Raw genomic sequence first — 27,381 nt, 5'->3', positions numbered from 1 at the left:
GGTGAATTTGAAGGAATTTGAATATTCACTGACATTTAATGTTTTTATGCAAGAATGTACTGAGAATTCAAATAAGATTAAGTATTAAAAAAAAGATTTGCAGAATGAGAATTGTTTCTATGACTAGTATCAAGTGTACCTGTTACACCCAAATCCAGTTCTCTCTTATGTGCTCATGTAAACTAAAAAGAATGATTTAGAAATTTTATTTGGAAAAATGGAGTAAATTCTAACTTGATGATTTAATACAGCAGTGATGCTTCAAGAAAAAACAAAAAACTAGCATGGGGATGAGACTCTATGAAGGGATACAGAAAATGAGGCCAGTGGTCAGTTTATAGCTTCACCACGTGTGCTGCTGCTTTCTCTAGGTATGCAGGTTGTTGCAAGGGGATGTGGGTTTGTGCCTTGGGGACTTGTCACTGTGTGCTGAGGGGTGAGTGAGTGGCTGCTGGTGGTCTTTCAGGGTTCCAGGCAGACACAGCTGGGCTCCTTCCTCCCAGTCCCCACGGTGTGAGCACCCAGGCTGTGCCAGGCAGTTGCTGGGTGGAAGTGAATAGTTACAGGCCTGGCCCAAATGTGCCTGCCATTGCAAATGAAAGAGTTTGCTATGTGATCCCTGCTTAGCTTGGAGTTAGGTACTGTGTATTAGACTCTCTTTTCAGTTCTTTGGGGGAAAATAGTTTCTTTGATAGGTTTGCCCACATGATGTTGGCAAGGCCGGCTGTAGTACTACGCAGATACTTACTGGCCTCTCACAGTGAGCTGCATTCATGTTTAGCATTAAACCCTGGCACCCTGTTCTAAGTTGAATTGCTTGCATAGTTGGCATAGTCTTACTGAAGTAATTGCTGATGTATGGAGCAGTGTTTCATGGTAAAACACTCTTTCAAGTGCCTGAGTCATGTTAGAGGCATGTTGTCTGGAAACTGCTGAAAGAGATTCCTTGTTGGTTTCCTTTGTATTCTCATTTCCTGAAGAAGAATGAGGGGTTTATTAATTTTCTTTTTGTGCAGACTGACATGGAATTGTGGTGGCCCTCAGTAGGACAGGCTGTGTCCTAGGTTAGTTGGGAAAGGTATTAGTGCTGTGGATTGACACGCTGACTGTGACACAGATCAAATGCTTTCCCCTTTGTGTAGCTGACTGCCAGTGACACACTTTCTGATATGTGCATCAGAAAGCATTCTGCTACATGATGAGCACAGGAAAACAGTAGGAGATTCTGTCTTGATTTGCTTAAAAGAGGCTTTTCTTAGCTAGATCAATTTTCTTTTTTATGAGCTAATATGCTGTTAACTGTTTTAACAAAATCATGCTGCTTTGTTTGGAAGTCCTGGAAACCAAAGGCAGGGTTTGCAAAGTATTGGCAAATGTATGCAGGAATTATCTGGCTTGTTCTTAATTTTGCTGTATAAGTTGTTAAACAAGTCTGCAGAAGACCGGTGCTGACAGGAGGCTGGAGTATTTGTCTGCCAAAATACTTCTGTACAGTACAGCAGTAGTATTCCACAGAACAGTGTGTGAGAAAGGACTGTCTTAATTTGAGGTCATCATCTTAAATGTCTTTGAGTTCTTTAAGCACTGAAGTGGCAGTGCCTAATTTAAAGAAATTCAGCATACTACTTTTTTCCGTGGTGTAAACTGAGTAACTTAGGTAAAATCAGAATTCTGCTTTTCCTGAAGCATTAAGACAGCAGCCTGTGAATAGGGCTTAAACTGTAGCCTGATAAGATGTGGCACTTCACAAGAGCTGTCCTGGATTAGAGAAGTGGAGTAGAGACATTGAGTCAGTTTGCTTGAAATGCTTCAGTTATGGCCTGGATTTCTTGTGCTAGCACATGTGTTGCTCTTGGGAAATGACTGAAATTTTTACATTGTTTTTTGTGTTTTGTCCTTGTCAACCCACCTAAATGAGCCAGTTTTTTTAATCTGAGTGCAGTAATCCCTCATTCTCCTAGATGGCATTAAGAAATTTAAATCCATAGGTTATATTATTCAGGTATGTTGAATTTTGATTAGAGATGTTGAAAGAATAAAACATCTTTAAGGTGAAGTCAGACAGAATATTTTGTTCTTCACTGTACTTTATCTTACATTTTATCATCTGGTGCTGTAGGCACGAGTTGTTACTCACCCTACTAATACTTAGTTTCTTCTTAATTAAATTGTTAATGGAGAGTGTTATCTAAGTCTTAATTATATCTTAGGTTGAAATGATGAATTTATCAGCCAGTTAATAATTGTGCAGGTTATTGTTTTATAACTTAGAGTAGTAACTAGACCGAATACTGGGGTATTGGTAGGCGTTTTTTAGTTTTGCTTTGGAAAGGAATTTTTTGTGTTTTAGAGAACAGGATAAACTTAAAATATTTAACTTCAGTTTTCGTTTTCTAAGGCAGTGAGTATGTTGACCTTAGATCATGGCAGTATCTTTTTCAGGAGAATAACCATTTCAGAAACTGTGGTAAGAATGTTCAGGGGTAATTGAAGGAATCTATTTCAAGTAAATATAAGCAGAGATGAAATGATTAAGGAAATAATTTTAGATTTAGTTATATACTTACGCAGGATTTCCTTGCTAGCAAGTTCTTGTGTACAGTGAGGTATTTGGAGTAACAAATCTAGATCATATAATGCATAAAAACAAACCATAAGAATAATTTTACAATTGATCCAAATATAAAAAACTTTCAGATCCTTGAAATTGACAGCTGTAAAGGTGGCAGCAGTAACTGAGAATTGTTAGTGGACATCCGGCTAGTGTGCAGATTCTGCAACTGAAATAGTAAGCTTCTGTAAGATGAGTGGGTTGACTGTTGAGTTTGAATTACATGGCATGTTTTGCTGTTAGTGGTGGGTGGCTTAAGTCCAGACACTCAGGTGGTGAACTCTGGTATTCAGTTTTATTGGAGGATCATTGCCTAAAGAAAAGCATTAGAAAGTTCAATTTATTAAACTGAAATTTTAGAAAAGGAGTAAGGAAATGTATAGCAGCAATAATAATAATAATAATAATAATAATAATAATAATAATAATAATAATATTTTTCTTGCCACAGATAAATACACAAAAGTTTAGCAGCTGTTATTTACAGTAGTGGTCCTTTCTATTACTGAGTTTCACAGTTACAAGATTTCTAGCACATCTCCAGGCTTGTATGTAGCCAGGAAGGAGACTGTGTTTTTAAACTGTCCTCTGATCTGGGAACAGTTGCATCTGGGTATTACATAGGATTAAATAGCAATCATTGTCAAAGCCTATTTGGTAGCAAATCCAGGCAGAGCAACTGTTAAGCAAACTGACAGTCAAGCAAAGGGTACAGGCAGAAGATACTCATTGACAAAGATGACTTGGATTTGGAACATGTACTGTACCTTTTTTCATCTGACTGCTCAAACAAGATGGAAAAATGTTTTGACTTGGAAATAGAAGATAGAAACCTAGCATTTATGGAAACTGCATCAAATTTACTGGGATCTTGAACTCAAATCTACGTGTTTTGAAATAGGGATTCAATTTTCCTGAAAGGCATAAGGGTTTAAATTGCTGCTGTTCCCAAGCACTGTTTAGCTTATCCGTTCTGTTGGCCGCAGAAGTACGGAGTCTCTGGGGGTATGAACAATGTGTTCTTATAAATGGGATGCAAAACAAAAAACTGGTGTACTGATATTTCTGAATGGTAAGTCACTTGAGTATTTTTTGAACTTAGTGTTGTACTAGCATATTATTGTATAATACTCAAAAAGGAATTGAATGTGTAGCTATAATGTGGTAAAATCATCTCCAGTTCTTAGTTAATGACCTTGTAAGATGGAGAAACAGAAAACATAGCTATGGTGGGTGAATCTTGACAGTGCTTGACAATGTGTCAAAGCAATTCTGTATTCTTTTACTCTCCAAATAGATGTGGGTAACACTTCATGTTTTAGTATGATGTAAGTGATAATGGCAGCTATGGTATTAGGTGTCAATCAAAATCGTGTGCTTGTAATATTAGTCATCCACTGAAGGGAGCATAAATGCAGATACTGAACTCATTATGAAGAAGGAATGCCTGTGGTGTGTTCAGGGTGAATACCACTTCCAAGTAAAGGAAGAGGACTCTAGAGATAAAGGATGTACACAGATAAGCAAATGGCTGCCTGTGTCAAAATAGCATTGCTCACCTGACAACTATTTGTTTAAAGATGATCTTTGAGCCAGTTGTTTTCTTGCTCTAAAGCTGCTATTCTAGAGAGTGAAGAATTCAGAGGATGGCATTGTAGCTGACTGGCGTTGTGCAGTAATTCTGGCCTTGGTAATTTGATCTGTGGCTTTCCGACAAGTGCTCCTGTCTGCTATAGGTTAATATTATTGTAATGCAGGGTTTCCATGATGCTTCCCTTGAAAAGAAATAAGCATATCTTCTTGGAAACAAAGAGAGCCACTGAAGATCTTTCCCAGCTGAAGACTCTAGCTGGCATGACACACAGTTAACTTTACAGGTAACATACTGGGCATGCTACAGTGTGTTAAAGTCCAAACTCAGTTGAACTGCTTATGTGTGGTACCCCTGAACAGAAATATATGGGTGCAGTTGGTTTATGTAAGTAATTTCCTGTGTGCTTGATGGGCTGGAATTTCAGAAGGGGATTAGCTCAATGGTCAGTTACTAGAACCAGCTCTTCACTAGTACACTGCTGTCCTACTGTGCTTTATCTGGGTGCAGAGATACCAGGCATGTGTTGAATAAATATACCATATTTTCTCTTGTTTTTTTGCTTGTCAGTTTAAGCATAAGGGACTTTAAAAAGAAAGTCCATATTATATGTATCTTTTGCTGTGTAATCTATTACAGGCATATGTGTTAATTACAGTCAGTCACTTTGTTGATATCCCTGTGCCTTCCTGCTGGAGGTGCACATATCCATGCAGATGGAGTGCCCTGATGTTGACCAGTAACTGTCAGTCTGTCCCTTAAGGAAGACAAAGATGAGTAATTCAGCCTACATTTTTTTAAACAATGTAATATGTAAAGTGAGTTACAGATATCTGACTTAACATGGTAATAGTAGACTGCTGTCATGGTACTGATCAATCAAGCTAAGACTCCCCAACCTGCTTTTGGTAATTGCTGTAAAACTCTTGCTTAAGCTGGCACTGCCACCACAAGGGAATGTTTGCTGTATTATGCTTGTGACAGTGCAGTGCATGGAACCTGATGCAGCCCATTCCTTGGCTTTTGGTGTGCACACATTTGCCCCCATAACCATTTCATGAGCTATCTATGACTGCTTGCACAGATGTTCGTACCAGAAAAATGATAATATTTTAGTTTCATAGTGGACTTCAACATTAGCTTTTAATGGTTACATCTTAATGCTAATAATTAATTACCTCCTTTTTAGAAAACTACTAGTAACTTTCCTATAAATCTTTGTCCACTAGCTGCCAATATTTGCTTCCTGCCTGCCCTATCTGTATCATATTGCATTAATATGTTTGATAGAAGAAGTTACAGTGTCTGGTATAATGAAGCCTTCAATTCAGTTGTAATCTATTGGCAGGTGCTGATAAACTACCAGGAACAACACTGGGCTGGAACTGGTGATATTGAAGCAGACTAGAAAGTTTTACTTCCTATCTAGAGGCTCTGTAGTAATTTTTTCTTGCTATAACTCTAATCAAAGAGTGATTCAGTTATTTGGATATAGCAAAGCAAATATTCAGTGGAGATAAAGGGCTATTGTTCAGAATCATAAGCCATTTCAAACAGTTCAAGAGCAACAAAAACCAGGAAACCACAATAAACTTGACTGTCACATTTAATTGGAAGCCTTTATGAGAAATCAAATTTTTAAATATCATTGCCTTTTAATGTGGAATAGTATGATCTAAATTGGAAAGGTAAAAAAAATCTGATAAGGTCAGGGAGCTTATATCCATAGAAAGTCATTGAGCCAAAAGCCTGACAGATGACACTTCAAAAAAATATGGATGTAAGAACAGACATTTGAAAAGTGATTTTAATGGCAGTCAATTACCCTAAGAGGTCAAAAGCAGGCCTTCTGTAAGGATGGGATTATCTCACATCTGCCAGCAACCCTCACATTTGATAGGCAACTTAAGCTTCTGTTACTGGCCCCATTTCAGAACTCTTTTGGACTCATTCAAGGTATTTTCTCATAAATCCAAATAATAACTTCAGCTTTGTTGATTTTTGAATCGTAAGTGAACTTCGTTTACAAAACAAATCTCTCAAGAAGGCAAGCAGAGATGCTGGATTGTGGTGCTGTAACTTAGGTTCTTATTGTTATCATGCATGTCATTATTTCAAGCATGAGTGGCAGAGTAAGTCCAGAGTAGTTCAGAGTTTTGCTTCTTACAAGTCTCAAGTACTTCTTCATTGCTTTCCACAGATGTTGAGATGACAGTACCACTTTATGTCTGCTTTGAAACCAGGGCATTTTTGTTGCTGCTGATAGTATTAGTGTTCTGACTAACATATCCTGCTAGCTTGCGTGCTGCTCCTTCTTTCAAGGGTTAGAAGCCACAGAGTTTGTGCTTGATGCTCAGTTACTGAATTCAGAACTCAGTTGACACTGGAAATGTACTGATTGGAGCTAAATTGGGATAAATTGTGTGTTGTAATGGACTAAGTCTTGTTTCTGTTTCTTGTGAGAATGGAAATGCACTGAATCAGAGCATCTGCTGGAGGAGAGGGTCTCCAGACATCTCGTACTGCTGTACATATACTTCAGGTTCTGTTCAGTAACTTCTGGACTAGTCCTCCTGACACATGGAAGTGGATAGTAGATAAAATGCTCCTTCTGCTTTTATTACCGTAATAGTCAGGTACTGCCAATGAACTGACCTGTTGTCAGCCTGAGCAAGGTTGATGCAGTGGTAGTGGGGATAAAGTATATCAGGAGAGCTGCATGTAGAAAGGACTTGGGAAGAATGTTTCTGAATCTCAAATGTCTTATGTGATGCTAGTCGTATACTCTTGTGCTGAGTTAGGGAAGCATAAAAAGGAGGCTCTTAGATGTATCAGCTATGAAAACCTTTGGGGGGGTCTGTCATGGAGAAGTTGCAGTCCAGGTCTTGCAGTCTAACTGTGCTCTGGTACATACCGTCAGACTCAGTACACTTCCCCCTGTGTTGAGTCCCGAATATATTCATTATCCATCTATACCAAAATGGCTTGTGCTGAAAAATGATGTGATACTACTTCCTATTCAAGCTTACAATAGCTGCCAAGCAAAAAAGACTCAATAAACCTCTGACAAGAGTTAATATAACAGGATTTTTCTTTTAAATAATAGTAGATATGAGAGTTGGCAATTTGAATTGCATGTCAGGGTATTGGAGCTCAAAAGCAAGTAAGAATGACTTGTGTACAACAAAAGTGGCTCTGTCCCAAAAGCACTTTAGTCAAGATGGCTTCTTGTTTAATAATGTGCCAAAAAAAAAAAAAAAAGCCAAACTACAGTATAGTAACTGTTGCTGTACTGATGCCATAAACTTGTGTTTTAATAGGATGAGAAGGGTTGGGTGTGTAAATAATAAAGATGAAAACAGCTTTAGAGAAATTCAGCTAATTCCCCTTTTGTTACTGTTCTACTCTACAGAAGTTAATATTTCTAATTAAGCTTGCTAGGTCACCTAGAAGTACACCTATGGACTGCTAATTGGTTTTAGAGTTTAAAATCTTCAGGGACAACTTTGTGAATCTATAATGATGTCAGGAACTGAAGACATGAAGGCAGAGGCATTGTTAAAATCTTACCTAGCGCTTTTAAAATACATTGTAGACTTCTGAAGTAATGGATTCATACACATGCCAAAGTACTTTGCCGCTTTTTCATGCAATTAAAATGTTAGCTCCTTTTGTTGTCTCAAATAGCTTTTCCAGGAAATCATATGCATTTAGAATTTTTTGTAGAGTGAGTCAGTGTAGTAGAAGACCAACAAACCCATTTTAATTGAGCTTAAATTAGGCCAGTTTTGTGAACTTAATTAAAATACTGTAACTTCCAGTGGTTGAATCATTGTCATTATCCTGATTTGCAGATGATATCACATGGTGTCTGTAGGATACTGTATAATGCCTGGTAAGTCTCAGCATGTTCTTTAAAGGCATGGATCAGAGGAGCTTGAACATGCCCCTGTGAGGAATGCCCTCTATTGAAATAAAATAATACAGAAAACATTTGCTAGTGTTGATACTTAGCAGGTAGAGTTATGGAGGTGAATGGCTGGATAGTTTGGGCATTTAGCATCTTTGTATTATCCGTGCTCTAGAAGACTGAAGGGTAAAGCTGATGGGTGAATACTTGTTGTCTGTGCTAGCAGAAAAGAAGCTATATTTGTTACTTCAATGGGAGCAACCAGATCAGCGTCCATAGTTACGGTGTTAAAAATTTGAGCATGCAGTAGTGAATGCTCACAACTATTAGGCTGCATTTGTTGTGCTGGCAAGTAGCAGGAAGTAGTAAATTGCAGTCAAGTTTAAATAGCTTTTTACTAGTTTGTTCTATAAATTGAGCAATATTTCATACATGATCTTTTTTTAAGTTGCAGGAGAATTTATTAGTGCACTTGGGTGTACAATGCAGTGCCCCTACTTTCAAATAACTGTTGTTCCCTCAGAAATATTAATGTAATTGATTGTAAGAAACATTACTGTAATAGATTCCAATTGTTGCAGGATGCATGTGAATATTAAAGCTGTAGAAACAGTTATCTGAATGTCTTTGGAGCATTATATGTGCAGATTTCTGTCCTAAGTAACACTGACAGCTGCTTGCTTTGTCTTGTCGTCTTGGTATTGCATATGCTACAACATATCCTTAATAAAAATGAGATTGAAGCTTATTTACTCATGACTTGAGGATAGGTGAGCTGAGAAATGTTGGATTTAGGTGCTGAGTTTGGGACTGTGCTTCTGACCAGTGTCGTGAAAGTGCACATGCTGCATTTATAGTAACATGTAGCTGTTTGCAGAAATGGAAGAAAGTGAAGGCAAGATGTTAATCTCTTCTCATTGCAGTAACGTAGGCGCTGAGTAAGTTTGAGTTCACGAAGAAAACCCAGCCTTGATTTAGGTTAAAATTGTGTACTTCATTAGCTGTGTTAAATGTAGCTCTAATGAGATTCAGGCTGCTTGCCTTTGTCATCTGAAGGAGATAATCTGCTAGAACAAATTTGATAAAAGAAGAATGAAATCTCCCTTTCTTAGTCGTGACAATCTGCAAAATCCTTTCTGTTTATTCTTGTCTGAAATCCGTTCATAAAGCTAAACGTGCTAAGGGTCTTTTTCGTTCTAATGAAATTTCTCAAAAGGATCAGAAGGGGAGGATTTTCGGCAGTGCGGGGAGAGGAAGGTTGACGTGACTCCAAATCGCTTCTTTTTCTGCCTCCGTGCGGTTTGGGGGATGGATGCGGGGATGCAGCTCTGGCAGCGCTCCCCCGAGCCGCGCGGTGGCTCAGCCCTGCACAAAGGCGGTGATGTAATGCGTGCTGTAATGCGCTGCGCGGTGCCGGCTGCGGTGCGGCGGGCAGGGGAGCCGCGCTGCCGCCCGCCCTCGCCGCTGCCCCCTGTCCCTCCCGCGCCTCCCGGGGCGGCCATCGCTCCCTCGCCTTCTCTGCCTTCTATTGTCTTAAACGCCTTATTTTTTTAAAATTATTATTAATATTGTTATTAATTACCGCGGCATGTGTGGTGAGAACACACACCTGCTCAGAGCAATTCAGGCTAGAATTTCTAACGTAATCCTTGAGCAAACGAGACGCGTGTTGGACATCCCTCTTGGCGTTCCGTGCTAATCTTGCTCTCCCTTAAAGGCAGGGAGGGAGGGAGACAGGTTGCTGTTAGCAACCGCTCACGTACTGAAAGTGAAATACCCAAGCTTTAATTCCCCTGCGGACCTCCTCATTGCTACTCTCTCTTTTTACAAATTGGTTCCTTCTAACGAGTAGCATATGTTAATCAGTGTTTTAAGTAAAATCAGCTCAGTGAAGAGATAGAATAGAGTGATGCTCTGATGTAAAAGTTTATTTGCCCCTTTCTAAATGCTTCTAACAGCCACACATCTGAAGTTTAAGGGTGGTGTAAAACAAGCTGGGGACAATGCTTTTTCTCTGTCGTTTGGCTGAATAGGAACTTGACTGTTTTTGCAATGCAGGATGAAGAAAAGCATCTCCTCCTTCTTACTCACATAGGTCTCATGTATGTGCACTGTAATGTGTTAGAGAAGCTGGGATTCATCCTACATTTCCTGTGTCTCAAGGCATTTGGAGCTCAAGCTACTTACAGCTGCAAACTAATAAAATGGGAATTTGAAGGAGTGAAAGCTCTGCACAAATCAGGTGATTTGGCATACATCTTGTTGCAAATGGCTAGTTTTTCTACAGAAGGAATATGAAATATCCTGCAGAGAAAGAAAGGGAGAGAGGAGGAATATTCAACAAAAAAAAGGTCATTTAAGTACTAATGTCTCAAAATGTGAATTTAACTGAGTACAATTTTTGCATATATATTTCCATAATGTGATGAAAATGTTGTAAAAGTGTGCGCTTATTTAAAAAGAAAAAAGAGTGGAGAACAGGAAAAATACCATAACCATTAAATGCCTATTCTTGGGATCTGTGAATGATAGAAAGCCCAAAAGTAGTACTTTATGGTATAAAAAGGTATTTTTACTGAAAAATATGCAATCTGTTTTTGAGTATTTTGATTGATTTCAGGGCTGATGGAAATAGTTCTTCCTATTGTTGCTCAGGATGAAACAATGCAGGATGATTTTCAAGCTGTTTTAAGTTGCTTATTTTTACTGCCCTTGCTGTAGTCTTCATCAATTTCACTGTGGAAAGAGATTTCTCCAGATGGTGGTTTGGAACAAGAGCCAAAGGACATGATCTAAAATGTTACGTTCCAGCTGTTGCTGCACAGAATTTAGAAGCTACTGCCTTCCACTTGATCTGTATTTTGAACAGCAAAATAAGTAAGATTGCTTACAGATCTTGTTGTTTAAACAACTGTGTGTTAAACCAGTTTTTTATAGGAGGCTGGGTACTTTCCTGATAGCCCTGAGAGTGTAGACCCCTAAGCCATGAGTGTCTGTAGCAACAGTGAACAGGGTAAGTGTCTGACTGCAGTGAGAGCTGTGTGCTACTGACGGACACCCTGACAAAAAGGTTTGCTACCTCAGCAGGGCAGTGAATTGAAGTATCACAGCACTTAGAGATGGATGAGCAGTTCCCACCAAAACAAATGAACTTCCAACAATGTTGGCAGGGCAGCAAGCAAGAACAAATTGAACATGGCTAAGGGACAGAAAAATTTAGGAACACAGCTCTTGTCATTTAAAAGGGGAAAACTGGTCAGATTTTGATTGTCTCATCTTAAGTCGCAGTTGTAAAATGGACGCTTGTACTTCTGTCTTGCACATTTCATTGGATCAAAGGGTAATTCAGGTTGGAAAGGACCTTGCTACATGGATAACTTTAAGCTTCTTATTACACACTTAAAAGGAAATCACAGATTTTTAGCAATGATTTAGCATTTGGAATTTTCCTTAACTAAGATTCTTAAGACAGCTCTTCAACAGGTTTTGCAGCATACACCTGAGGTGGCTAATTTCCTGGTAATGTGCTCCTAACTGAGGAATAGCTGAGTATGCCAGCTTCCAAGAAAGCAAGGTTATTCAGTCTGTGAAGCTGATCTTGTCTGAGTATTTGCTGTCAACTATACTAGCAGTCTTCTCTTGGCCCACATCTCTCTACATGACATTGTGCTTCTCCCATAATTTGCGGAGATGGGAGGTGTGTCCTGCTGTCAGGACAAAGCAGAGAGCTGTTGAAAATGGTAAGAGAGAACCTCTTAACACTTAGCAAATATGCCAAAACCTGAAAGTGACTTAGAGCTAGTAACTTTCTAATGAATCTCATTTTCTTATTTCAAGGCAATTTCTCAGCTGTCTGCTTCTATGAGGTCCTGGTTGCCACTGCATACCGGCTCGGTACGGATGTGGTGCAGTTCCCCACAGCTTGTATAGAGAGTGCGTAGAATGCAAACCAAAATGGGAACAGGAGGGACATTTCTGTTAGCTGTTGTGATTCAAGTCAGAGTTCGAAGGTTTTTTTGATGGGTGGGTCTTGAGCCTTATCAGAACTGGAGGGAGTCAAAGGTGTACTCCTGGAGTTGAATTCAGTACTAGGATCTTAACATTAAATGATTACATTGAATACTTTGTGTAAGCTCATGACTAAGGCTGCTGGCACAACTCTGAAATCATGCCGCTTCGATGGTATGCTCCTAAACTGTATCCTTGTTGATGTCCCTCAGTGATTTTAGAATCTGGACTGAGAAAAATGAATGAATAAATGATGAATGACAAGGTTACTAATGTTGCCCAGTGATCTGTATGCTGTGAAAAAACCTGCTGATAGTTCCTTGTTAGCTCTAGGAAGAAAGATCTGCAGTCTTAAAGATGCCATAACAGGTGTACCTAAAAGATAGTGTTCCTGAGATGATTTTGAAACTGGTCATCTGCAGACTCATGGAGCTTGAGAAAAGATAGGAGAATTGCAGGATTTGCGGTGATTTTCCTGAATTCTCTTGCTTTGTTGCAATGTGAAAGATGGTGTGAGATTTTCTGAGCAGCACTGAATGTAGGCAATGTCTATAATGGGAAATGGTAACAGTGCAGTTGGTGAATTGACAGCTCTGATTTTCTATGAATCCTTTGCTTGCATCCAGAAGTTAAGCCTACCATAAAACTGAAATTGGCACTTCAAATACTTGAGTTAAAATCAAGGAAAGCTATCAGTAATCGCATACATGCAGTAACTTTAGTTACCTTTTGCTTGCCTTTGCCACCCCTTTGGGGTATATTCTCACTGATGGGTTTTTGCCATTTGCTGCTTATGAAAGTTCAGTTTTCTTTATCACCTTTGTCTTAGTAGTCTGATTGCATTTATAAATCCAAAGACGTAGGGAGTTCAGCAATCATTTTTTCTGAATGTGATTGAAAAAAAAAAGAATCTAATAGTTCTGCTGACTTAATTATACTGGTTTCTCTGTGGTAACTTCAGAATAAGAATATAAAAGTTTTCACAATGGCTGCTTGTGAATCTCTTCATATCTTGTTTAAAATTATTTCTCACTGATTTATCCCTTATTTAGAAATCTACTCACTTATTGATTTTTAAAGCCTCTCCATATTAAAATGGAGAATAGGAACCTGCTTTGTGCTTTCTTTCTGGACACTTGAAAAATGTGGGACATAGTGTGTAAGTTATTTGCAGCTGAGGTTTATCACACACAATTAACTGATAAACAAAGTAAACAAAGTCGAATAAATCTGTAGGATTCTGGGATTTAACATCATCTTTAAAATCTTCTGGATGTCATCATCTTGTGATATGGGGAATGAATAAGGGCAAATAATGAAACCCTAATCAGTCTGTAATGCACTAATATAATTACATTTGAGCTTCTCTATGCCTCTTTTTTTCCCCTCCTCTTCTTGCTTGATTAACTAAGAAGCAATTTGTCTTGAAATGTAGTTAGGATAGTTGTACATGTAAAGGGAGAATAGCTCAGTATTCAGTGTCATGTCATTGATACATGCTGTGAAATAGAAAAAATGCTGAAGACATCAGCATCTTGGATTCTATTTGCTTAAATGTTGATTAGGTACAGTTTAGAGGTTTTCTGTTCCAAGATAAGGCTTAACACCAAGGGACTAACCAGTGGATACAAGGAGTTGTGGAGAATGGTTTGCAGTTATGACTGCCTTGCCTGAGTGAAGGACATTGGTGCTTTGGTTGGGAAACTGTGTGCTTCCCACACATGGAAGTTGTTCTGTCTCTTGACTTTTAGCAGATAGTTCTTTTCACTTAAGACTAACCTAGATCAGTCCAGTTGTTTCCTAGTAATAGGTAATTAGCAATTCTGAGTGCAATTTCTATGCGGGTTTTTGTTTTTTCCTTCCTGTAGATCTTAGCATAGCATGTGGATTTTTGCGCAAAAGTCTATTGGATTATGTCCATTGAAGTGAATAGAGTACTCTGTTGGAAAATAACTCACTGAAAGATGTTTCTTCGATTCAGCATGGGATTTCTGTCAAAGAGGAGGTGGGGATTGAAGTCTGGTGCTAGAGTTAGCAGCCTGGCAGATGAGGCACTTGCTTTCTGCTGATGACACAACAGGGAGTCATTTTGAAGTCCAGAGAGAGCCTAAAGCATCAAAGTAACCTGGGTTGAGTCTGGCTTTTTTTGTTTGTGCCTGTTCAAAGGTATTGTTTTTATTTACAATATGAAAAGCAGTTGTGTTATTAGGGATGTGAATTTTTAGGATAAGAGCATTCCCTTTTGTCATTTCTGTTTTTCTTCAGACACGTTTCAGAAAAATTTCAAATCAGTTGTGTATGACAGCAATGGATGAGTGCTTGGTCAACATTTTGGCTACGAGATGCTGCTCTTAGCCTCAATTTCTGAGTCTTTTTGTTGTCCTAATTTCTGTTCCCGTATTTTATGTTTGTTGCCGTAACTGAACGATGCACATCACTGAAGCTACCTCTGAAGTAAAACGCTTCTTGGGGAAGTTGGGAGAGCAGTGCTTCTTGGGGAAGCTGTTTTCAACGTTGGTTTGTATCACAGTTCTGTAATCAAGTTGTTACCTTAAAAGATGCGTGTAAGGTAATTTATCTGCTCCCCTGAATTGTGTGGCTGACTAGTTACTGACCTTTGCAGTGCGAGATGATTAGCACAGTTCCCTCGTTTCCTTCAGCCTCGGCATTGGGCTAATCCTGCATTTGTCTGGGTGGTGTGAATTGCCACACTGAGTACCTACTTCCTGTTACCCCTCTAAAGGTGACTTGATCTATTTCAATGCCTCTGGGAAGTTTCAGCAAGCTGGGTATCTGGGGAGCAGCTGGGTTCCCGGAATGCTGTGATTTCTAGGCAAAAGGGGGCCATGTATCACAGGATTGCTCTCTGTCCTCCAGGACAGATGGGCAGGCAGCTCTGCAGCCAGGCTGTCACCAAGGGATTTGGGAACACTTGCAGTCCAAATGAGAAAGGGCTGTCCTGGCCGTTCAAATAAGGGGCTCTCTGAAACCTCGTAGGGTGATATCTCTATCCCAAAATGTTGTCTTTTCATGGATCTTTTAACTTGAATAAAATTATATATTGCAGCAAAATATCTTAGCTTCATACAGCATGAGAAAAAGGGTTAATATAGACAAGTCTGCTGAATTAGCCAATTGATGTTGTCTTCAGGCTCTGAAGTTGTGGGGGCAAAGGGAAAATGATGTGTTTGTGGGATAGACGTCTTAATTTTTCAATGTATAAAATGTTTAGGTGACTGTTTCTTGATTCCATGCTGTCAAGATCTTTAGTTGTCTGATACAGCATTTAAATAGCTATTTTTTCATAAGGTTCTGTTTAGTAGGAAACTGTATATGATAACTCAAGGGATTGTGTAATTGTGTAATTCTTCATGAGGACTGGAGGGAACTTCCTATATTGAAATGGACTGCATAATCATGTGTTACTTATTCTTCTGAATATACAGAAGTTAATTATTAATTAGCATAATTTGAGCTTCTTCCCTCTTTGCTGGTAGTTAGGCAAAACACGTGTAGGGTGTATGTTACAACAGAAGGGCATCTACTACCTATTAAAAATGCAAAACTGTAAAATGAGTATTCCTTTAATAGGTATTGAAAATATGAAGGACGGTTTTCCAGTTTAAAACTGAAACGGTCTTTAAAGGATGTAGGACTTAATAATGAAAACAACACTTTTAAAATCAGAGTGCCTTACTTTGGGCGGAAGAGCATAAATAACGTGCCATAGGTGCGTATTGTTCTTCCAAAGGAGAAGCGTGTGCCGTGGGAGCGATACCCGCTGGAATCCCGTGCTTGCCGAGCTGCGCCGTGCCTGCCGTGCTGTGGGGGTGTCGGGATGGCCGTGCTGGGGGGGTCTCGGGGATGGCCGTGCCGGGGGTCGGGGATGGCCGTGCTGGGGGGGTGTCGGGGATGGCCGTGCTGTGGGGGTGTCGGGGATGGCCGTGCTGTGGGGGTGTCGGGGATGGCCGTGCCGGGGGTCGGGGATGGCCGTGCTGTGGGGGTCTCGGGGATGGCCGTGCTGTGGGGGTCTCGGGGATGGCCACGGCCGCGGTGCCCGCCCGTGGCTGCGCGGGGCGAGAGCTGCGGGCACTGCGGCGGCACCGCTGCGGCGGGAGCTGCAGCCGGCCGGCCCGGCAGGGATGACATCACCCCCAGGAACATGTGATGCAGCCGGCTGGCGCGGAGGATGCTGAGTTGTGGAGGGAGAGATTGGTGCAGATATTTATGGCATTTCATTTGAGTGTGGTAAATGCCTTCTAATTTTTTTTTAATTAAATCCTCAAATCCTCACATCCATGGATGTTTTGTGGGGAAGAGGCTTTGAAAACGGGGAGGGAGGTCCCACCCCAAGCCCTTAAGAGCTGGTTATATTGATGGGTTTTGGTTTTTTTTTGCTTCGTTGGAGATAAAAACGATACTTTCCTGCCGTATTCACCCTCTTTGCTCCCCAGCATTCTTTTATCTGTTGTAATCCCTACAGTCTTTTCAGTTAAGCTTTAACACTGCAGAACTGGCATAAAAATAGACTGTTTAGAGCAGCAGGAATATCATAATCCAAGGCAGTCAGCCTTAAGGATATGCAGATGCAGAACATGAGCCAAGCACTAACGTATTTGCTAGGGTGTTTACCTTGAGCGGCCCCTTAATAGTCAGAGAAATGTTAGCTAAATGTTTCTCGCTTCTTACATGCCACAGGCAAAGTAAAACGTGCAGCTACCGCGCATCATCATCCGAGGTGAAGTAGTTTAAGGGCTTAGAAATCTGAGCAAGCAATTGCGGTAACATCGGTGTCTTGGGTAATTTTGAGCTAAGAGAGACAGCAAAGTACGGCACTAGTTTCTGCATGCTTTTTAGGTGAGGAGAAAGTGTTTTCTACCTCCGAATTTACTGTAAAGAAAAAGAATTGCCATGGTTGATATGAAAGCTGAGCATGCTAAATTGGCATTAAGCTTATGGTGGGTAGCTCAAAGCACATAAAAAGAAAAATTAACTCTGGAAGTGTGCCTGTATGCCTTAGCAGTCAACTGAAGCCCAAATATTTCAAGGTGGAAAAGGGTATTTGCTGTCTTTTTAGGTGATTTATTTAAGCCCAGGCTTTTTCTTAAAGCTGTTTAGAATTTTCGTCCATAACAAACAGAAATGTAGTAGGAACAAAACTGTAGGCAGTTTCAGTCAAAGGCTGATAACCATAGCAGAGTTCTCTGGCGGAATAATAATGCATGAGGTTCTTTTTGCTGTGTCTTAGAATCTTGAGAGCTTAGGTGCAAACATGAAAGTAAACCCTGCACTGCTTTGCCAGTCTGGAGTTGCTGTGTAATTGCAAAATACTGTCCATCGTGTAGAAACCCTCTGTGCTACGTGGTTACCCAAGGAACCAGTTTTCCTGGTCTAGCCTTTCTGAGAATGTGTACTGAATTTTGGGATTGTTTTTGGTCTGTGGTGTCCATGGAAAAAACAAAGAACTAGCCAGGGAACTTCCATCTGGCTGGAAGTTGATTTGTTTTCTTTTGTTTGCATTCTGTGAGTGCTGAGACAATGCCCTGGTTGAACACTTGAGTTATGGTGAACTTAAGGAACATGTTGCTGACAGACATTTGTCTGAACACATGTTTTAAAAATCCCCAGTCATGGATAGGCCATAGTCTTCCACAGGCAATCCCATGAGCTGTTCACAGCCCTTTCCTTTTACAAAATTTCTTCCCAACTAGTAAACCTCTTGCTGTAATTCAAAGCTTTTAAATTCTGTAGGCTTTTGTCTCAAGTAGGTTTTATGTGTTCTGAGGGCTGCCACCACATCTTCCTGCAGTTCTTCACGCAAAACAGATGCATAGATGATGACATGGAAACACCTGGCCATCTTTGTCCCTTGGGTGTTGTGCTTGGTGCACCCTGGGTCTGTTTGAAGGGTAGTGCCCACAACTAGATACTATTACAACTAGATACTATTGCCACTGCTAGTGGCACAGAAGTCTCAGTACTGCTCTCTGGAGTAGAAAACCTCTATGTAATTTACATATGTGATGCCCTGAAGTATAGGTTTTATATTACTTGATGACACTAGTTTGATACCTTCAAGTTTTAGTTTAGAAATGCATATTTTTTGCATTGAAGCTCATTTTTCTCAGAACCTGAGACCAAAGGGTATGAAGCATTTGGATATTTTTGAGGAGGAAGAGTCATAACAGCACTTTTGTGCTTCAGTAGTTATAGAGAAGCAATGAGCTTCCCACTTACCCCAGCAGAGGTACTTTCTTCAGATATGGAATTATTTTAAATAACTGATGAATCCAAACCGACCAGGAAGGGTTGTACAGATAAGTTAGTGGAAGATGTGTCACCCAGTTCTTCTTGTAAGATGAAGAAAATCAGCCTAAATATGACCAATTCTGTATTGTACAGGTGAAATATAATGGAAAAAAATGCTTCCTAAGTCTTCCTTGTCAAAGAAGGAAGAACTGCAGAATTTGGCCACAGAGTTAGAGTAGTAGAAATAGGAAGCAGAGAGGGAGGGACAAGCTGGTGATGTGCTGCTTTGCAACATTGACTGTAATCACTCACCTTGGGCACTGTATCATACTCTATGTGTGCACAGAATTAGTATGATAAAATGTCCTCCCAGTTGCAAAATGCTGCTCCTGTCAGGCAGCAGAAAAAAAAAATCTACTTGCAGAAGTGATTTAAGAAACATTGCATGTAAATAGTGTTGGGGATTTTTGATGGGTCTTTTTGTGTTTTTTGGGTGGGTTGGGGTTTTTTGATGGGGTTTTTTGTTTGGGTGTTTTTGTTTGTTTGTCTTTGTTGTTGTGGGATTTTGGGTGGGGTTTTTGGTTTGGGATTTGGTTTTTTTTAAAAGTAACTGTTCTAAGCGTACCTACTTCTTATAGCTCAATATTCTTCATCCCTCCTGGGGGAAAAAAAAAATAAAAAGAGATTTGGAATGTATAAAAGCCACAGGATCCATATGAGTTTTTATTAACTGATGAAAAAGGGTAATTCTGGAATCTTTTTTTCTACTGAGGCTTGCTAACAGACCATGCTATTTGTGTTAGACTGGTCAAAGTGATGATTTGTCCATTAATATATCTTTAAAGTTTAGTTTATTTTTTGACAGACTTTTATTTTAAGGTTATCTTAATTCCTGTAATTTTAACATTCAGAATGTATTTGAAAGGTAAATGTTTTTCAGTGCGTTCATTAAATGTAGAAGTTGGGCTTGTCTGAATTTTTGACTAATCATCTTCTCTTCTTTTTTCAGGGTTTCGCAAAAATGATGAAATGAAGGCTATGGAAGTATTGCCAATTTTAAAAGAAAAAGTTGCATACCTTTCAGGTACAGTTATTTTCTTACAGTTATTTCTTATTTTCTACAGTTACTTTATTTGGGCATTGTAGAATGCCCAACTGTGCTGTTAGTAGCATGTAAAATGGTATTTTAAATAGGTTAAATATCATTACAAAATTCATGGAATTCTATGGCAGCACTGATTCCTGTTGGATATCTTAAGCATAACATAAGCATTTTGAAAGGCATAATAAAGGAGGTATTTGTTTTCTTGAATGTGGAACATTGCTAGTTTTTGTCTAGGTCATGTTAAGTCCTGCATTCCTCTTAGCCACACATCATTATTTACAGCAACTTAGAATCTGCTGTACCAATTTCATATTCCTTTTCTTACTTCTGGTTCTTCTGGTGGGGAATTTTACAGACATGCCTTAGTTTTTGACCCATCTGCAGCACATTCTGGAGAAATATGTCTGTTGCAGAAGTGAACTACAGTTGCCTGTCTTTTGAAGCACACTTAGTATTTTCTTGGTGAACTGACTTAGCAAGTAATTTCAGTAATTCCAGCATGCACATCGAATTGGTTGGTCACTGAACAAGGAATAGCAGGAGGATTGGAAAGTGGGATTTATATGAGTTAGTATCATAACATAGTCTATAACTTTATAAGTAACTTTACTTGGTGGAATGATGGGCTGAGATGCTTACTTTTGTAAACTGCATTTTGGTGTGATTTTCTGTTTGGATTAAACATCATCGTTCTCTTGGCCATAATCTTGGTGTCAAATGATTAAGAGGATAGTCTCATATTTGAAAATGGTTTTTTGGATAATTTTTCAAGAATGCCAAAAGTAAAGCTTTTGTCTTATATATTAAAACACATAAAATTATTCCTGCAGTTGTACTCCTTAAGAGATTTGCTGTGCATGGATGCTGACCCTTGCAAGTACAGCATGTCGTAACGTAGTACTTTATCCTGTCCAGTCTGCTGAGTAAAGTAGAGGTACAAAGCAAAAAGGTGTGTGGGTGAAGGTTTTTGTTTGGTTGGGTTTTTTAGGGGTTTTTTGGTGTTTTTTCTTAGAAGTTCCTGGCAACTGTAATGAGCTAGACCAGTTTTCCTGGCAGCATAGTGACTTGGGAATTGTAGCGCTGGTTAAGACTTGCTTAGAACTCTTATTTTTAGTAGGAAGGAAGAGGAGAAAAGGGGGTTAAGCACAATATTTCAATCCCTCATTACTTTTTGGACCTTGTCTTATATCATTGAACAAAAATGAAGTCAGTTTTCACTCCAAAACCTCTGAATTTTTAAGTTGTCTGGTACTTAGTTTAGACCCCTTACAAGGGACCTGAAAAATGATGGGTTTTTCTAATGTTAATTTGTAAGCAGATGGCATTCTGAAAGGCATTAATTCAGTGAAAGTGAAATGGGCCAAATGAAACATGAAGATAAATTTAAGGGGAGATGATAAATTGTGAACCAGAATAGAGGAGGTGTTGGCAGAAATAAATGGTTGCCAACTTGCCTGTGTGAAGGTAGCAACTCCTAATGGAAGAATGGAGCAAACAGCTGTGAGCAACAAGACTGGCTAGAACTGTTCTGCCAAAATCCATAGTTTCACATTTCCATTGCAAGTGAAACTCAAATGGAATGAGATACATTAGTAGTGTAAATGAATTAAGAAACCCTGAAGTACAACAACCTACAACAATCCTCTTCAGTGTGTTCTCCCCCTTCCCCCAAAAAAGTACCACCATCACTAGGACCTAACCACTGTGCAGCTAGAATTGTCAAGCTTTATACCTGGGAACACAAAGGTATTTGTTCATTTGGTTTCATTCATTTGGTTTACTGAACAGATTTTCACCTAACTGAGAAGTAAACTGCTTGAGTATTGGATGTCTTACCACCTGAAATAGTTACATCTCTAGACTTTTCTATGAAGTCCAAATATAGTCTGGGATGCATTTTTTGGTGTTAAGTTTAAACTGAAACATGTCAAAGTACAAATATTCTCATTCATATCTCTACACATACCTAAGCAAGGAGAGCATTTTCTTACGAAGTGCAGTTATCTTGGTTTCATATAAGGACATAGCCCTTGGTAACTTGTCTTGCCATAAAAGCTTTTTTTACTGGAGTGCTTTATAATTAGGTTAAAAGGCATTTCTTAAAAAAGCTGCACTATCCAGCCTGTTGGATTTTAGTGCCATTTGGAGGCCATTGAGAATATTGCTGTTAGTGATGTGCACTAGACAGAAATGATGCATGTCAGGTGACTCACGTGAGTTATCGGATAGATGTTTGTGTGACACACTTTGGCATAAACAGAATATCTCAGTCGTGGGGTGGGGCAGTGTATCAAAGGAAATGGATTAAAATGGAAGTGTTACTGATGAAAGCAGTAGTAGTGTAGTATGTTTTCGTTAAACATTAATAGGAGGTTGAGTTGGATAAAGACTATTGCAAGACAGGAAATTCCCACTGATGCCTCATGCATTGTTGCTTTTAACTTTCCCGTTGTGTATGACACAGGAGCATCAGGAACAAAGGAAATGAGAGTTAGTTATTGTAAAAGGCCTAAGAAAGCTGTCATTAGAGCTGATGAAAAAACCCCAAGTCTTAGGGACTTGTTTAGAATATTATTATTTGCAATTTTGCTGCTTGTTTTAAGACTGGATAAGCAAGCTCTTTTCATCTAAAATCAAGGCTGTTTTAATTTCTTACTCATCTAGGCCTGGAATTTGTACAAGAGAGTTTGTCTCTGATGTACAAAACTTTCAGGATATGATTTATCAGAAATTTAACCACCATTTTTAGAAATTGACTTCTTCTGTGACATACGTGGAGCTGGAGCCAACTGAAGTGGCCTCCAGAATGACATAAAAGTGCCTTTTTGAAAACTGCATGATACAGGAGTTGCCATGTGAGAAAGGCCGGGAGGACTGGTCTGAGGTGACTGCATGTAACAAAGCATTTGCTTAGAGAGCTGAAAAAGCTTAGAGAGTGTTAAAGACAATTCAGCTTATGCTCTTGCCTGCTAGCTGTTGCTTTTTAAAGAATAACCACCCTAAGCAATTGAGTTACTTTTCCTGGGGGGCTGGAGTCAGTAGCACCAGTTGAAACTGGTAGATCTAAAGGTAGTGGCCTATGGTGCAATGAGGAGAGAGAGCATTAAGGGCTGTAGCAGACTGTCAACTACTCTTGGTAGCCTTGGAGCCCGGTGATGGCTCTGGAGCTCAGCAGGGGCCTTGGCTATTTATCATTTATCATTTCTTTCTCTTACAGCTGCTGTCTTGGGTTTTTTTCCTTCATTTGCTATGTAAAAATCCTCAAAGGTCTCTGCTTGGCAAGTGAGTCAGGATGGTAGAGACTTGCATTTCTCCATTAGAATGAAACAATTCCGTTTTTCATCTTATGTCTCACTTTAGAGGGTCATGGAAGATAAAGATATGAATTTCCTTTTAAATTCTGCTTTCTGGCATTGTAGCTTGATGGAGATTCAAAGATACTTTTGCCTCTTTTGAGTTTCATTTAGTGTCTGACAGGGAGCATGTCCAGTGTGGACAATCTCTAGAGACTTTGACAACCAGGCTTGGTGTCTTTGCAAACACACACTTACTGTGTTGGAGAGGATAGTGATGAACTTTTGAGCGACTGGTGTCATTTATTGTTTTTTTATTTGTTTTTATCTTCTTTTGGCCTTCCTTACCAAGTGATTTTTGAAAAAGTTTGTTTAGGAACATGGAATTACAATGAGAAGCTGATTTGAAATGAGAAATTCTGGGCTGAAGACAGTGTTTTTCTGCATTTCCATGGGACAGGAGAAAACAGTCCACACATCTGTGGTTGAAAACATACATGTGAAATTTAGCTTGCAAGAATCTGTCTGTGCTATTATAGATGTGTTGATAAAGAAATCCTACTGGGCTTGAATTTGGTGTTTAGCAATAGCAATATTTTGTTGTCTCTAGCAAGGGGACGGATATAAAATTATATTTTATTATTTGACTACAGCAAGTCTGTGTAATTTTATGGCTGAGATGAATGCATTTAGGAGGAACCGCTTATGTCAGATTTTTTGCCTTATATATTAAGTGGATTCAGAATTTCCTGTGTTGCTAACAAAATTAAAAACTATAAACTGACAATTGGGAGTCTGCAAATCAGAAAAGGATAAAAATACAAATTAAATGCTTAAATAGTTTCCATCTACTCAATCTACATATTGAGTGTGAAGTATTATACACATCAGTTCTCCTAGTAATTAATTTACTCATTGAATTACAAGATCATTTAAGTTGGAAAAGACCTTTAAGAGGTCTTAAAGGTCTTTGATTCTAGCCCTTTACCTGGCACTGCCAAGTCCACCACTAACCATGTCCCCACATGCTGCATCTACACGTCTTTTAAATGCCGCCAGGGGTCATGACTCAGTCACTTCCCCAGGCAATCAGTTGTCTAATGCTTGACAACTCTTTTGGTGAAGAAATTTTTCCTGATACTTAAACATTCTCTGGTGTAACTTGAGGTAATTTCCTCTCATCTTGTCACTTGTTACCTTGTAGAGGAGACCAACATTTACCCCACTGCTGCGTCCTTTCAGGGAATTGCAGAGAGCAATAAGGTGTCCCCTGAGCCTCCTTTTCTCCAGGCTAAACAATCCCAGCTCCCTCAGAGGCTCCTCATAAGCCTTGTCCTCCAAAACCTTCACTAGCTCTGCTTCCCTTCCCCAGACACACTCCAGCACCTCAATGTCCTCCTTGTAGTAACTGGGCCAAGAACTGGACGCAGGATTTGAGGTGTGCCCTCACCAATGCCAAATACAGGGGGACAATCACTGCCCTGGTTCTGCTGGCCACACTATTGCTGGTACAGGCCAGGGTGCCATTGGCCTTCTTGGCCACCTGGCCACACTTCTGGATCCTGTTCAGGTGCTGTCAGTCAGCACCTCCAGGTCCTTTTCCACTAGGCAGATTTCCAACCTCTCTTTCCCCAGCCTGTATCCCTGCCTTGGGTTGTTGAGACCCTAGTGCAGGTCCCAGCACGGCCTTGTTCAACCTCATACTACTGAGCTTGACCCGTCAATCCACTCATGCCCAACCTGGCATCACCTGCAAACTTCCCCTTTATTCTTACCCATAAACAGTCTTGTCAACCTCATTAAGCTCTAGACAATCATAACACTTCTAATGTTCAGGGCTACCTTGCCAGCTCTTCTTCCTTGCCTATCCCTTCTGAAGGGTTTACAGCCATTCATTGCAGCACCCCAGTTGTGCAAATCATCCCACCATGTTTCCATGTTCATTGGTGTAGATGCACTTCAGTTGGATTATTAATTCTGTCACCTTTTTTGGGGCAGAAGCCTACATGACCATTCTCAGGTGCTTCCATGCTTTCTGACGCATCAGTATATCTTACATTTTGGCTGCTGCATGGATCTCTGTTCCTACCTCCTGTGAGATGGCAGCCTGAAAGACCTTGCTAGTTCACCATTCCTCAGACATTGGTCTTCTGCCTCCATGTTGATCTCTAGCAAGCATGGCTTTATCAAGTCTAGTCTAAAGCTCTTTCAGTGAGCCCTGATAATTGCTGTGCAAAAATCCTTTTCCTTGTTTGGGGCAGGTGTACCTTGTCTGTGACCAGCAGGCTCAATGTCATTAAACCAACCCAGGATCAGAAAACCCAAAAATGTCCCAGTGACACCAGGCTCAGAGCCAGGTATTGATCTGATGGCTCTTCCCATTTCTTCCCTTATCATTCCCTACAACAAGAAGCGCAGAGAAAGCACTTGTGCTCTCCAACCAGTCATCCCAAGGCTTTCAGAGAGAGACTTCAATCACATCTCTCTTGATGGCCCTTGACCTTCTTATTGTAATTTCTTGCTTTTTCCCTGAAGTATGGGGTTAATAATATTGGGTTTTCCCAAGGGCCATACCAGGGTAGGAAGCTTTTTCGTCACATCTTTCACCTTGGGTCCAGGGAGGCAGCAGGCTTCCTGAAGAAGTTGGCACACTGGGCCTTTGTTCCCTTCAGAAGGGAGTTTCCTATGACAATGATCCATCTGTTTGCAACCTACTCACCTCCTCCCTGAGCTCTGTCACTGAGTGGAGGAGCTCCTCTACCTGGGCACACCTCCCACAGCTGTGCTTTCTGCTGCCATATCATCTAAATACTTGCCTACAAAGTAGCATAATTCTGTATTTAAATTAAATCTGTACAATTGCTGAGTCAAAAATTAAATACATAACAAAGTGCCATTGCTGGAGATGTCACACTACCAGTCAAATTTGAAGGTGACTGTAATGTCTAAGTGTAATGCTCTGGTTATTCTTTGTTTGTTTTTTTGGCATTTGCTTTCTCACTGTAGGAATTGTGGCAATATGCTGATCAATACTCCCAATATTCAATCCTAAGTTGATCTCAAAATGGCAATGTTGGCATTTAAGTTGAAATCACTTTTTTAAAAGTAGATACTGAAGACTAGTTCTGCAAAAAAGAATTTTATGTTATGCTGTGGGGTCTTCTAACATTTTTAATTTTCCAGGTGGCAGAGATAAGCGTGGAGGTCCCATTCTAACATTTCCAGCTCGCAGTAATCACGACAGAATACGGCAAGAAGACCTTAGAAGGCTAATTTCGTATCTAGCATGTATTCCTAGGTAAGCGATCACCTGTTAACCTGTAAAGCTGTATAACAAAATAAATGGATTATATTGCAGTACTCCCACAAGCTAGCAGACTGAGTGAATTAATAACATGAGCATATCAATACCAAGTTTTGTCATTTGCTATTTTCAAATGGCTTTCTGAAAGAGAAATAATTACTCTGCATTGTAAAAGGAAGGCAGCTGGCAGAAGGGCTGGTGTGCTTTAGCTAAAAGTAGTTTGTGTCTCGGAAATGGCACTGCCATGCCACATTGGTGTCGCTGTGTTGAAGACTGCAAATACAACTCAAAGGCTTTCAGTACATCAATAATTACAAGCATGCTGGTCATCCTTTACCATATGCCTTGAGTGGAGTGGAGTCATCCCAGGACTCCTAACTGTTATTTGTGTTAGATAAGTCATAGTGTCCTGATACAGCACAGAAATAACGAGGAGAAAGGTATGGGAAATTGCTTGTAAAGGTCTCAGATAAACCTGTGGAGTTGCCTGTGAAAGTACTGATATCATTGCATTATCAGCAATTCAGCCTATGAACTGAGCTGTGTAAATAAATTGGCAGAAGTCAAATCCAGTGCTATTGTGTGTGTGCATATATACACTCCCATATATATACACATATATGTAGTTGTATATATATGAGATACTTCAAGCAAAAGTTACATGTTTTGTGTGTATCTAAGAAAAGTTCCTTCATGCAGAACCTTGCTTTCTGTAGTAATCAGGTTGGGAACAAAAATGATCCTAAGACTCTGAATTTAGGTCCATCATGGAACCTTCCAGCATTTGTTTCAGGCTGGAGCAATGCTGACTGTGCTTGACTCTGTCTGTGACCGCAAGCAGCAGTTGTCATTACAGTTGAAAAAAATTCCTTGGACAACATCGCTGAGTGCAGTATCTTCCATGTTTGTGTAATGTGCTAATTTACTGAGAGTCTTTGCACTTGATATGATCAAATATCAGTTTTTGACTGAGGTGGTTTCATAAAAGTAACTTCAAGGCATCTGTCTGAGAGAGTACATGGCCTCCTTTTTGTGAAGTTAACTGGGAGACTCGGGGGACTTAGAGAAAGGAGAACAGGAAGAAGGCTTGAAATTTTTACTCTCAGATTTGAATGGTGAGATGTATTCTAGCCATCTGGAGCTTCAAGTTGCTAGATAAGTCAATAGACAAATAAGCAATAAAATGTGTCCAAGAATTTTTTTATAGATAATCAGGGCAAGAAACAGTCTTCCTCTGGCAAAAGGTATATGTTAGTTAGCTTAGATCAATAGATCTAAAATTAAAAGAAAGTAAGTGCATGTTTTATACT

At 39.8% G+C, this 27,381-nt stretch overlaps 1 protein-coding gene across 2 annotated transcripts in view; it reads left to right on the top strand.

The window, feature by feature from the left end:
- Nucleotides 1-27,381, top strand: part of TRIO (trio Rho guanine nucleotide exchange factor) — a 245,029-nt gene that overhangs the window by 48,686 nt on the left and 168,962 nt on the right. For both annotated transcript variants that reach the window (XM_059854645.1, XM_059854652.1), the window contains exons 2-3: nt 19,379-19,453; nt 25,951-26,065. In XM_059854645.1, coding sequence (XP_059710628.1) covers nt 19,379-19,453; nt 25,951-26,065 — 190 coding nt within the window. The remainder of the gene's footprint in view (nt 1-19,378; nt 19,454-25,950; nt 26,066-27,381) is intronic.

Source organism: Haemorhous mexicanus, chromosome 1 (assembly GCF_027477595.1).
Source record: "Haemorhous mexicanus isolate bHaeMex1 chromosome 1, bHaeMex1.pri, whole genome shotgun sequence".
Lineage (NCBI taxonomy): Eukaryota > Metazoa > Chordata > Aves > Passeriformes > Fringillidae > Haemorhous > Haemorhous mexicanus.
Note: the sequence above shows the minus strand (reverse complement) of the source record. Positions and strands in the feature narration are given on the sequence as shown.